Source organism: Triticum aestivum, chromosome 4D, assembly GCF_018294505.1.
Source record: "Triticum aestivum cultivar Chinese Spring chromosome 4D, IWGSC CS RefSeq v2.1, whole genome shotgun sequence".
Taxonomy (NCBI): Eukaryota; Viridiplantae; Streptophyta; class Magnoliopsida; order Poales; family Poaceae; genus Triticum; species Triticum aestivum.
The window spans coordinates 365208512-365221470 of NC_057805.1; the positions used below are offsets into that span (position 1 = coordinate 365208512).

At 47.5% G+C, this 12959-nt stretch overlaps 2 protein-coding genes across 2 annotated transcripts; both read left to right on the forward strand.

The window, feature by feature from the left end:
* The first annotated feature begins 10597 nt into the window (after positions 1 to 10597).
* LOC123097951 (17.9 kDa class I heat shock protein) lies at positions 10598 to 11454 on the forward strand. Its single transcript, XM_044519810.1, has one exon. It carries the CDS (start codon positions 10747 to 10749, stop codon positions 11218 to 11220), a length of 474 nt encoding a protein of 157 aa, XP_044375745.1. The 5' UTR covers positions 10598 to 10746; the 3' UTR covers positions 11221 to 11454.
* Positions 11455 to 11652: 198 nt separating this feature from the next.
* LOC123100043 (uncharacterized) lies at positions 11653 to 12399 on the forward strand. The gene is made up of 2 exons (XM_044522038.1): positions 11653 to 11703; positions 11801 to 12399. The coding sequence occupies exons 1-2, from the start codon at positions 11671 to 11673 to the stop codon at positions 12185 to 12187; spliced, it is 420 nt and encodes a 139-aa protein (XP_044377973.1). The 5' UTR covers positions 11653 to 11670; the 3' UTR covers positions 12188 to 12399.
* Positions 12400 to 12959: the final 560 nt, after the last annotated feature.

The following is a 12959-nucleotide window of genomic DNA, read 5'->3' on the forward strand; positions in this document are numbered from 1 at the left end:
ATTACTTTACTTTGTTGCTAAACGAGTTAGCCATAGAAGTAGAAGTAATCGTTGGCGTGACGACTTCATGAAGACACAATGATGGAGATCATGATGATGGAGATCATGGTGTCATGCCGGTGACAAAGATGATCATGGTGCCCCGAAGATGGAGATCAAAGGAGCATGATGATATTGGCCATATCATGTCACTATTTGATTGCATGTGATGTTTATCATGTTTTGCATCTTATTTGCTTAGAACGACGGTAGCAAGTAGGATGATCCCTTATAATAATTTCAAGAAAGTGTTCACCCTAACTGTGCACCGTTGCGAAGGTTCGTCGTTTCGAAGCACCACGTGATGATCGGGTGTGATAGATTCTTACGTTCGAATACAACGGGTGTTGACGAGCCTAGCATGTACAGACATGGCCTCGGAACACACGCAATACACTTAGGTTGACTTGACGAGCCTAGCATGTACAGACATGGCCTCGGAACACGGAGGACCGAAAGGTCGAGCATGAGTCGTATAGAAGATACGATCAACATGGAGATGTTCACCGATCTTGACTAGTCCGTCTCACGTGATGATCGGACACGGCCTAGTTGAACTCGGATCATGTTTCACTTAGATGACTAGAGGGATGTCTATCTGAGTGGGAGTTCATAATCAGATGAACTTCATTATCATGAACATAGTCAAAAAGTATTTGCAAATTATGTCATGGCTTGCGCTTTAGTTCTACTGGTTAAGATATGTTCCTAGAGAAAATTTAGTTGAAAGTTGGTAGTAGCAATTATGCGGACTGGGTCCGTAAACTGAGGATTGTCCTCATTGCTGCACAGAAGGCTTATGTCCTTAATGCACCGCTCGGTGTGCTGAACCTCAGCGTCGTCTGTAGATGTTACAAAACATTTGACATACACGTTTTGATAACTACGTGATAGTTCGGTGCGGTTTAGAATTGTGGCACCAAAGACGTTTCTGAAACGTCGCAGAACATGTGAGATGTTCCGAAGACTGAAATTGGGATTTCAGACTAGTGCCCACGTCAAGAGGTATGAGACCTCTGACAAGTTTCTTAAGCCTGCAAACTAAGGGAGAAAAGCTCAATCGTTGAGCGTGTGCTCAGATTGTCTGAGTGCCACAATCGCTTGAATCGAGTGGGAGTTAATCTCCCAGATGAGATAGTGATAGTTCTCCATAGTCACTGCCACCAAGCTAGTAGAGCTTCGTGATGAACTATAACATATCAAGGATAGTTATGATGATCCTTGAGCTATTCGCGATGTTTGACACCGCGAGAGTAGAAATCAAGAAGGAGCATCAATTGTTGATGGTTAGTAAAACCACTAGTTTAAGAAGGGCAAGGGCAAAAGGGATACTTCATGAAACAGCAAGTCGTTTGCTGCTCTAGTGAAGAATCCCAAGGTTGAACCCAAACCCGAGACTAAGTGCTTCTGTAATGAGAGGAACGGTCACTGAAGCAGTACTACCCTAGATACTTGGTAGATGAGAAGGCAGGCAAGGTCGACAAAGTATATTGGATATACGTTATATGAATGTGTACTTTACTAGTACTCCTAGCAGCACCAGGGTATTAGATACTGGTTCGGTTGCTAAGTGTTAGTAACTCGAAATAAAAGCTGCGGAATAAATGGAGACTAGCTAAAGGTGAGATGACGATATGTGTTGGAAGTGTTTCCAAGGTTGATGTGATCAAGCATCGCATGCTCCCTCTACCATCGAGATTTGGTGGTTGCGCTGAACATGATTGGATTATGTTTACCGCAAAACGGTTATTCATTTAAGGAGAATAATGGTTACTCTGTTTATTTGAATAATACCTTCAATGGTCTTGCACCTAAAATGAATCTCGATCGTAGTGATACACATGTTCGTGCCAAAAGATATAAGATAGTAATGATAGTACCACATACTTGTGGCACTGCCACTTGAGTCATATTGGTATAGAACGCATGAAGAAGCTCCATGTAGATGGATCTTTGGACTCACTCGTTTTTGAAAAGATTGAGACATGCGAACCATGTCTATTGGTATATATGCATGAAGAAACTCCATGCAGATGGATCGTTTGGACTCACTTGATTTTGAATCACTTGAGACATGCAAATCATACCACATGGGCAAGATGACTGAAAGTCCTCGTTTTCAGTAAGATGGAACAAGAGAGCAACTTATTGGAAGTAATACATTTTGATGTACGCAGTCCAATGAGTGCTGAGGCATGCAGTGGATATCGTTATGTTCTTACTTCACAGATGATTTGAGTAGATGCTGAGTGTATTTACTTGATGAAACACTAGTCTGAATTATTGAAAGGTTCAAGTAATTTCAGAGTGAAGTTGAAGATCGTCGTGACAAGAGGATAAAATGTCTGTGATATGATCATAGAGATGAGTATCTGAGATACGAGTTTGGCACACAATTGAGACATTGTGGAAAGTGTTTCACAATTAATACCGCCTGGAACACCATAGTGTGATGGTGTGTCCGAACATCATAACTGCACCCTATTGGATATGGTGCATACCATGATGTTTCTTATCAAATTACCACTATCGTTTATGGGTTAGGCATTAGAGACAACCGCATTCACTTTAAAAGGGGCACCACGCAATTCCGTTGAGACGACACCGTTTATAGAAACCTAAGTTGTCGTTTCTTAAAAGTTTGGGGCTGCGATGCTTATGTGAAAAAGTTTCAGGTGATAAGCTCGAACCCAAAGCGGATAAATGCATCTTCATAGAATACCCAAAAACAGTTGGGTATACCTCCTATTTCAGATCTGGAAGCAAAAGTAATTGCTTCTAGAAACGAGTCCTTTCTCGAGGAAAAGTTTCTCTCGAAAGAATTGAGTGGGAGGATGGTGGAGACTTGATAAGGTTATTGAACCGTCGCTTCAACTAGTGTGTAGCAGGGCACAGGAAGTTGTTCCTGTGGCACCTACACCAATTGAAGTGGAAGCTTATGATAGTGATCATGAAACTTCGGATCAAGTCACTACCAAACCTCGTAGGACGACGAGGATGCGCACTAGTTCAGAGTAATGCGTGATCCTGTCTTGGAAGTCATGTTGCTAGGCAACAATGAACCTACGAGCTATGGAGAAGCGATGGTGGGCCCATATTCCGACGAATGGCTCGAGGCCATGAAATCCGAGATAGAATCCATGTATCAGAACAAAGCATGGACTTTGGTGAACTTGCCCGATGATCGGCAAGCCATTGAGATAAATGGATCTTTAAGAAGAAGACGGACATGGACGGTAATGTTACCGTCTATGAAGCTCGACTTGTGGCAAAGAGTATTTTCACAAGTTCAAGGAGTTGACTACGATGAGTTTTTCTCATCCGTAGCGATGCTTAGGTCCGTCGGAATCATGTTAGCATTAGCTGCATTTATGAAATCTGGCAGATGGATGTCAAAACAAGTTTCCTTACCAGTTTTCGTAAGGAAAGGTTGTATGTGATACAATCAGAAAGGTTTTGTCGATCCTAAGGATGCTAAAAGGTATGCTAGCTCCAGCGATCCTTCCATGGATTAGAGCAGCATCTCGGAGTCAGAATATACGCTTTGATGGAGTGATCAAAGTTTTGGGTTTATACAAAGTTTGTTGGAAACTTGTATTTACAATAAAGTGAGTGGGAGCGCTACAACATTTCTGATAAGTATATGTGATGACATATTGTTGACCAAATGATGTAAAATTTCTGGAAAGCATAAAGGGTTGTTTGAAAGGAGTTTTTCAAAGGAAGACTGGATAAAGCTGCTTACATATTGGGCATCAAGATCCATAGAGATAGATCAAGACGCCTGATGATACTTTCAAAAGACAGCACACCTTGACATGATTTTGAAAGAGTTCAAATAGATCAGCAAAGAAGGAGTTCTTGGCTGTGTTACAAGGTGTGAGTATTGAGTGAGACTCAAGACCTGACCACAGCGGAAGATAGAGAAAGGACGAAGGTCGTCCCCTATGCTTTAGACATAGGCTCTATAGTATGCTAATGCTGTGTACCGCACATGTAGTGTGCCTTGCCATGAGTTGGTCAAGAGGGTACAATGGTGATCCGGGAAAGGATCTCATGACAGCGGTCGAACTTATCCTTAGCACCTAGTGGATTAAGGAATTTTCTCGATTATGGAGGTGGAAAGGAGTTCGTCGTAAAGGGTTACGTCGATGCGAACTTTGACACTAATCCGGATGACTCTGAGTAGTAAACCGGATTCGTATAGTAGAGCAATTATTTGAAATGGCTCCAAATAGCGCGTGGTAGCATCCACAAGATGACATAGATATTCGTAAAGCACACGGTTCTGAAAGGTTCAGACCCGTTGACTAATAACCTCTCTCACAAGCATAACATGACCAAACCAGAACACATTGAGTGATAATCACATAGTGATGTGAACTAGATTGTTGACTCTAGTAAACTCTTTAGATGTTGGTCACATGGTGATGTGACCAGTGAGTGTTAATCACATGGTGATGTGAACTAGATTATTGACTCTAGTGCAAGTGGGAGACTGTTGGAAATATGCCCTAGAGGCAATAATAAATGGTTATTATTATATTTCTTTGTTCATGGTAATTGTCTATTATTCATGCTATAATTGTATTGTCCGGAAATCGTAATACATGTGTGAATACATAGACCACAACCATGTCCCTAGTAAGCCTCTAGTTGACTAGCTCGTTGATCAATAGATGGTTATGGTTTCCTGACCATGGACATTGGATGTCATTGATAACGGGATCACATCATTAGGAGAATGATGTGATGGACAAGACCCAATCCTAAGCATAGCATAAAAGATCGTGTAGTTTCGTTTGCTAGAGCTTTTCCAATGTCAAGTATCTTTTCCTTAGACCATGAGATCGTGCAACTCCCGGATACCGTAGGAGTGCTTTGGGTGTGCCAAACGTCACAACGTAACTGGGTGACTATAAAGGTGCATTACGGGTATCTCCGAAAGTGTCTGTTGGGTTGGCACGGATCGAGACTGGGATTTGTCACTCCGTGTGACGGAGAGGTATCTCTGGGCCCACTCGGTAATGCATCATCATAATGAGCTCAATGTGACTAAGGCGTTAGTCACGGGATCATGCATTGCGGTACGAGTAAAGAGACTTGCCGGTAACGAGATTGAACAAGGTATTGGGATACCGACGATCGAATCTCGGGCAAGTAACATACCGATTGACAAAGGGAATTGCATACGGATTGATTGAATCCTCGACACCGTGGTTCATCCGATGATATCATCGTGGAACATGTGGGAGCCAACATGGGTATCCAGATCCCGCTGTTGGTTATTGACCGGAGAGGCGTCTCGGTCATGTCTGCATGTCTCCCGAACCCGTAGGGTCTACACACTTAAGGTCCGGTGACGCTAGGGTTGTAGAGATATATGTATGCGGAAACCCGAAAGTTGTTCGGAGTCCCGGATGAGATCCCGGACGTCACGAGAGGTTCCGGAATGGTCCGGAGGTAAAGATTTATATATGGGAAGTCTTATTTTGGTCGCCGGAAAAGTTTCGCGCTTTATCGGTATTGTACCGGGAGTGCCGAAAGGGGTCCGGGGGTCCACCAAGGGGGTCCACCAGCCCCGGGGGGCCACATGGGCTGTAAGGGGTGCGCCTTGGCCTATATGGGCCAAGGGCACCAGCCCCAAGAGGCCCATGCGCAAGAGATAAGAAAAAGGGAGAGTCCTAAAGGGGGAAGGCACCTCCGAGGTGCCTTGGGGGGGAAGGACTCCCCCCTGGCCGCACCCTTCCTTGGAGGAAGGGGCAAGGCTGCGCCCCCCTCTCCCTTGGCCCTATATATAGTGGGGGGAAGGGAGGGCAGCAACATCTAAGCCTTGGGCGCCTCCCTCCTCCCCTGCAACACCTCTCTCTCTCTCGCAGAAGCTTGCGAAGCCCTGCCGGAGACCCGCTACATCCACCACCACGCCGTCGTGCTGTTGGATCTCCATCAACCTCTCCTCCCCCTTGCTGGATCAAGAAGGAGGAGACGTCGCTGCACCGTACGTGTGTTGAACGCGGAGGTGCCGTCCGTTCGGCACTCGGTCATCGGTGATTTGGATCACGGCGAGTACGACTCCGTCATCCACGTTCATTGGAACGCTTCCGCTCGCGATCTACAAGGGTATGTAGATGCACTCCTTTCCCCTCGTTGCTAGTAGACTCCATAGATGCATCTTGGTGAGCGTAGGAAAATTTTAAATTATGCTACGATTCCCAACATGAGTGTTCCTCTTGAAGAGCATGACCTGCAAGAAAGATGCATCCGATAGACTTGTACAGAGGTGATATCCAGACGTAGGCATCATGTCACTCAAGAGCATTTGGATCCTCGATCAACGGTTTCGTGATGTTTTGAAGCTACCGGAAGACTTACCTGGTGATATGGGGAGGCTAAGTGATTAAGGGAATCTTGGTGACACGTTAAATCTCAGCCCCCTAACCAGATATATAGTTGTCACAACAACTGGAACTGGTCAAACAAATCCTTGTCTTCACCGAGCAATTGGTTCTATCTCTTCACTACTTTACTTTCAGTTTTGTATTGTGAAGTCTTTGCTTGCTCATCTGTGTGCGAAGACATTGCTTGAAGACATTCCCATTGATCCCATCTTTGTCTTCCTATTTGTTGTTCTCAATGCTCTATGCTACCTAGTTTGTCAGCGGTCTTTGTTTCTTATGCCTTTAGTCTCGCATTGATTGCATGCCTAGTGTAGCTTTACTCCTGTTATGCCTTGTTTAGTTTATGTTTTAGTTTCCACATCTTCGAAGACATTGCCTGTTTTCAGTACTTTCATAAAAATCTCCCATTCACCCCCTTTGGTCGATAACTAGCATTTTCACACACGCCACCACCATTCCTTCGTAATGCTGGTGACGGCAATGATGATTTTGGGTGTACCTGTGGACTCCGTTGGTCCACAATCGATAGCCAGGGAAGGAGAGAGACAACTTCTGTCACCGCAATACCTCCTCAACCAACCTTCGCAAAGACAATAGCATCATTCTCATCCATAAAGACTTCACACAACATTAGGAAGAATAGGTAACATATGTTGGAAATATGCCCTAGAGGCAATAATAAAATGGTTATTATTATTATATTTCCTTGTTCATGATAATTGTCTATTGTTCATGCTTTAATTGTGTTATCCGGAAATCGTAATACATGTGTGAATACATAGACCATAACATGTCCCTAGTGAGCCTCTAGTTGACTAGCTCGTTGATCAATAGATGGTTACGGTTTCCTGACCATGGACATTGGATGTCATTGATAACGGGATCACATCATTAGAAGAATGATGTGATGGACAAGACCCAATCCTAAGCATAGCACTAGATCGTGTAGTTCATTTGCTAAAGCTTTTCTAATGTCAAGTATCATTTCCTTAGACCATGAGATCGTGCAACTCCCGGATACCGTAGGAATGCTTTGGGTGTACCAAACGTCACAATGTAACTGGGTGGCTATAAAGATGCACTACAGGTATCTCCGAAAGTGTCTGTTGGGTTGGCTCGGATCGAGACTGGGATTTGTCACTCCGTATGATGGAGAGGTATCTTTGGGCCCACTCGGTATTGCATCATCATAATGAGCTCAATGTGACTAAGTAGTTAGTCACGGGATCATGCATTACGGAACGAGTAAAGAGACTTGCCGGTAACGAGATTGAACGAGGTATTGGGATACCGACGATCGAATCTCGGGCAAGTAAAGTACCGATTGACAAAGGGAATTGTATACGGGATTGCTTGAATCCTCGACATCATGGTTCATCCGATGAGATCATCGTGGAACATGTGGGAGCCAACATGGGTATCCAGATCCCGCTGTTAGTTATTGGCTAGAGAGGTGTCTCGGTCATGTCTGCATGATTCCCGAACCCGTAGGGTCTACACACTTAAGTTCTAGGGTTATAAGGAAGGTTTGTATGTGATTACCGAATGTTGTTCGGAGTCCCGGATGAGATCCCGGACGTCACGAGGAGTTCCGGAATGGTCCGGAGGTAAAGATTTATATATGGGAAGTAACCATACGGTCACCGGAAATATTCGGGGGTATACCGGTATTGTACCGGGACCGCCGGAGGGGTTCCGGGGGTCCACCGGGAGGGTCCACCTGCCCCGGAGGGCCTTATGGGCTGTAGGTGGAAGGGAACCAACCCTTAGTGGGCTGTGCGCCAACCCCCCTAGGGCCCATGCGCCTAGGGTTTGGGGGGAACCCTAAAGGGGGGGCGCCCCCCTTGCTTGGGGGGCAAGCTCCCTCCCCCCTTGGCCGCCGCCCCCCCTCTAGATCTCATCTAGAGGGGCCGCCCCCCTTCCCCCTTCTCCCTATAAATAGAGGGGTGAGGGGAGGGCTGCAGCACCACATCCAAGGCGCAGCCCCTCCCCTCCCCAACACCTCTCCTCCTCCGCGTGTGCTTGGCGAAGCCCTGCCGGAGAACTGTCACACCACCACCACCACGCCGTCGTGCTGCTGTTGGAGCCTTCTTCCTCAACCTCTCCCTCCTCCTTGCTGGATCAAGGCGTGGGAGACGTCACCGCTCCGTACGTGCGTTGAACGCGGAGGTGCCGTTCGTTCGGCGCTTGGATCATCGGTGATTTGGATCACGACGAGTACGACTCCATCAACCCCGTTCTCTTGAACGCTTCCGCTCGCGATCTACAAGGGTATGTAGATGCACTCCTCCCCTCTTGTTGCTAGTAACTCCATAGATTGATCTTGGTGATGCGTAGAAAATTTGAATTTCTGCTACGATCCCCAACAACATAAACATAAAAGGAGGATGTTGTAACTTTTATCGATGTTCGGCTCTTACACATACTAGGGTTCATCCATATCCCTAAGAGCTAGGGGGTTACTCAGACATCCCATATACAAATAAAAAAGTGGTTTAAGAAGGCAACATGCATCATCAAAGTATCCATGGTAATTGCGGATGAATGAGCTAGGGGGTTATTCATGGTAATTGTGGATGAACATGTTTTGTGATGATGATGTGAAAGATATCTTGTCCATCCCAATCCGAAGTGGCATGGATGATCTTGTGGCCTGGCACTATGACACAAAAGGGATTTTCTCGGTTAAATTCGTTTATCACATCGGGACAAGAATCCGCAATGCAGGCTGTAATAGGGACGCGAGCGCTCATTTGGTTTACCTACGACACATGTAAAGTGGAACTGATTGTGGAGCTTGAGGTTTCTACCAAAGGTAAGAACATTCCTATAGAGATTGTCACATAATAGCTTGCATCTTGGATCGAATAAAGAGAAAGTATGTGGAGCTAAATAGCCTTTTATATAGCTTTACATGCTTTCTCTTAGATAGCCCGCCTCTTGTTGCCCGATGCATTTGAGGCTTGATGAGGATGGAGGGCACTTGTTTTTGAGATGCAAGCTCGTGAAACGTGTGTGGCGAGGGCTGCTGCTAGAAGATGTTAGAATGGCTCTGCTTGAGTGCCCAAACCCCATGGTTGTTTTAGATCACTTATGGACTCTAAAATAGGAACGACGATAACTCGCATTGTTGATGATGTGGGAATGGTGGAATGCCTGTAACAAATTGAAGGTTGAGGATAAAGTTAAACCATGTTAGGAAGTTTGTTTTGCAATCATAAGGCAGGACTTTTGCATGGGAGAAGAGTCACCAAATGAGCATGATATGATCCCGGATGTGCCAACCTGGAGCCGTCCACAAACAGATTTCATCAATATCAATTTCGATGCGGCTTTTCACGTGGAAGAGGCAAGAGGCGCACAGGGATGCGTAATGTGTTTGGATCAGGGGACCTTTCATTTCAGCTTGTTCCGGCAAGTTCGGTCATACTGTCTCCCCTCTGCAAGCAGAAGCAACGGCGTGTGTGAAGGTTGTTGTAGTTGTCAATGGTTTGGGAGTTCACAGGGCAATATTTGAATGAGACTCACTCCCACTGATGAATGCTTTGAAGTGTGGAGAGTATGATATGTCTTCTATAGTTGTTCTCCTTCGTGAGATCGGTAGTCTGTGCGTGGCACTGTTTGATGTCTTTGAGTTTATTTTTGTAAGAGAGATTGTAACAAGATGGCCCATAAGCTAGTTGAATTATGGCTATCGAGCGGACATTCTTTGCTCATGGTGGCATGAAGAAGCTGCTGACTTTGTTACAGGTTTGGTCGTCAATGATTCAACTGAGTGAGGTTAAGTAATGGAATGTGATTTTCAGGTCGAAAGAAAAAGTATGCCAAAATGTGTATGTTAATATGCAAGATTTCAATAAAACTATAAGGATCAGTGATCTTTTTTCCCGCAAAATGAAAAGATCAGCGCAGTTCTACTTTTTTGTGTGAGGATCAGTACAATTCTACACCCCCCCGCGCCCTTTTTGTTTTGGAGACAATGAACAATTCTACTCAGAGTCCGGAAGCTGCTCGTGTCTTCTCCACGACACCGGGCCGAACCAAATCCGGCCCAAACGACAAACACAATCCAGCAACCTCGAGTCTTCACGAGAAGACGAGAGAATTCTCCAGAAGCATTGCTTTCTCCTTTTCTCCATATACATCCCCGGCCCTCTATAAATTCTGCCACTCCGATCGACAGACACCAAAAGAAAGTCTGAAGAAAGCACCGACCAAAGAGCTACCACAAATCAATCGTCACCCTTCCGCTTCCAACACCAGCCAAATCGTCGATTCCTTTCGCCAGCAGCTCGAATCCCCACAGACAATGTCGCTGATCCGCCGCAGCAACGTGTTCGACCCCTTCTCCCTCGACTTCTTCGACCCATTCGAAGGCTTCCCCTTCGGCTCCGGCAACAGCAGCAGCGGCAGTCTCGTCCCGCGCACCTCCTCCGACACAGCGGCCTTCGCGGGCGCGCGCATCGACTGGAAGGAGACGTCCGAGGCGCACGTGTTCAAGGCGGACGTGCCGGGGCTGAAGAAGGAGGAGGTGAAGGTGGAGGTGGAGGACGGCAACATCCTCCAGATCAGCGGCGAGCGGAAGAAGGAGCAGGAGGAGAAGACCGACACCTGGCACCGCGTGGAGCGCAGCAGCGGCAAGTTCCTGCGCAGGTTCTGCCTCCCGGACAACGCCAAGGCGGAGCAGGTGAAGGCGTCCATGGAGAACGGCGTGCTCACCGTCACCGTGCCCAAGGAGGAGGCCAAGAAGCCCGAGGTCAAGTCCATCCAGATCTCAGGCTAGGCGTCGGCGTGCTCGCTGCTGCGCGATGAGATGACTGCAGTCTGCAGAGCAGCGGTGTGGAGTTTCGACCCGGTCGTCGCGATGAAATAAAATCAGGGGTAAAATCAGAGTCCGGCTGTCTAGTGCTCTAGTGTTGTGTGCGAATGGTCCGATGTTGCAGTCAGTGTTTTGAGCCTCTCGCGTCTGTGTTTTGAGTCCACTTTGTTCATCAGTCTGTACTTATTCCATCAGCAACAAATTAAATCCATTAGAGCAACTTCAATGGCCGATCCAAACGGAAGGCGTTTTTGTCTGCTTTTGTCCGTTTGGGTCAGGCGTCCGTCTTTTTTAATTTAAATCTGCAATGCGCCCAACGCGCTGATCTATTTCATGACCGCACGCGCTTTAGGTCATGCCAGCAGCCATTTTGGCGCTCCAGCGTTGGGGGGGGGGGGGGAATCGGCCTAGCGCATGCTGATTTTGATACTCCAGTGCGCGAGAAAGGTACGCACGCTTGGCGCGCCGTAGCCGGCGCTTGTTATAAGAAGGTGCTCCCTCCACATTTTGTTCGTCGCCCACTCATCTCGCCCCCTTTCGCTAGCCTTGCCGCCTCTGCGCCACCATATCGATGCGCCGCCTGGGCGCTTCGGATTTTCGCGGAGTCCGCGAGCGCCGTTCCGGCGCCTTCTCTTCCAAGATCTGGTTTGGCGAGAAACGCCTCATCCTCGGCACCTACGACACCGCAGAGGAGGCGGACGCCGCGTGGCGTCTCCTGAGGCTTTGCCGGGAGATGAATTTTCCCGACGTGTCGAGCCAGCGGGCGCAGGATCTCGTGCCTCTCCCGCCGCTTTTCACCAACGACGATCGTCGTGTCCACCGGAGACGGCAGCGTCGCCTTGCCATCGTCGAGATGGACGTGGAAACCATGGTGGTGTGGTGCGAACGCTTCCCGCGGGACATCGTCGACGAGCGCCAGTTCTACAAGTAAAGAAGGACGGAGAAGGATGCGAGGAGGATGGAGCGAGCCGCCTATCGGAAGGACAAGCGTGCGCGGAAACAGGCCGCTCAATTGAAACTGAAGCTACGAGAAACGTCGGGATAGGACTTCGAGGACGAGCGGTATATTGACGCCTACATTCAGACGTCGGAGAAGGACATTGCCGAGTCGGAGTCGGAAAGCAACGAGTAGTTAATCTTTTCTTTTATCTATGTATGTTAGAACTATCTATGTATCCTTTTTCTATCGGAAAAAATGGCCGGCGGCTTCGACGACGAAGCAGGCGGGCGAGGGTGTGCTGTCGGATGTTGAGAGGCCAATGTGCCACTGACCAGCGGGCCTGAGGAAGAGAGAGGGCGAGCGCGCGCGTCCGTCTTGTGTCCGCGCCGACGCAAATTCGATCCGAAAATGGGCCGGGAATGGGTCGGCAGGCGGACGAAAGCGTCCGTTTGGGTCGACGCGTTGGGCCGACTTTTCTGTCCGCACCGACCCAAACAAACTGCGTCAGACGAAATGGGTCGTCCCATTAAAGTTGCTCTTACCTTCTCTGCTAATTTTCCGCCAAAGGTGGGATGCGCGGTAGTAGGAGTAGCACGGCGAGCAGGGGCGGACGACCAACAACCAGTGTGATCTGTTTTGTCTTCCCGGTAGCTCGTCAGGTGTGAAGAATTCATAAAGGAGCTTGAGCCGTGAGCCTCGGTGCTTTCTTTTTTTTGACAAAAGTGCCTTGCTCGAGGGAAAACCCTATTTGCGGCTCTTTGCG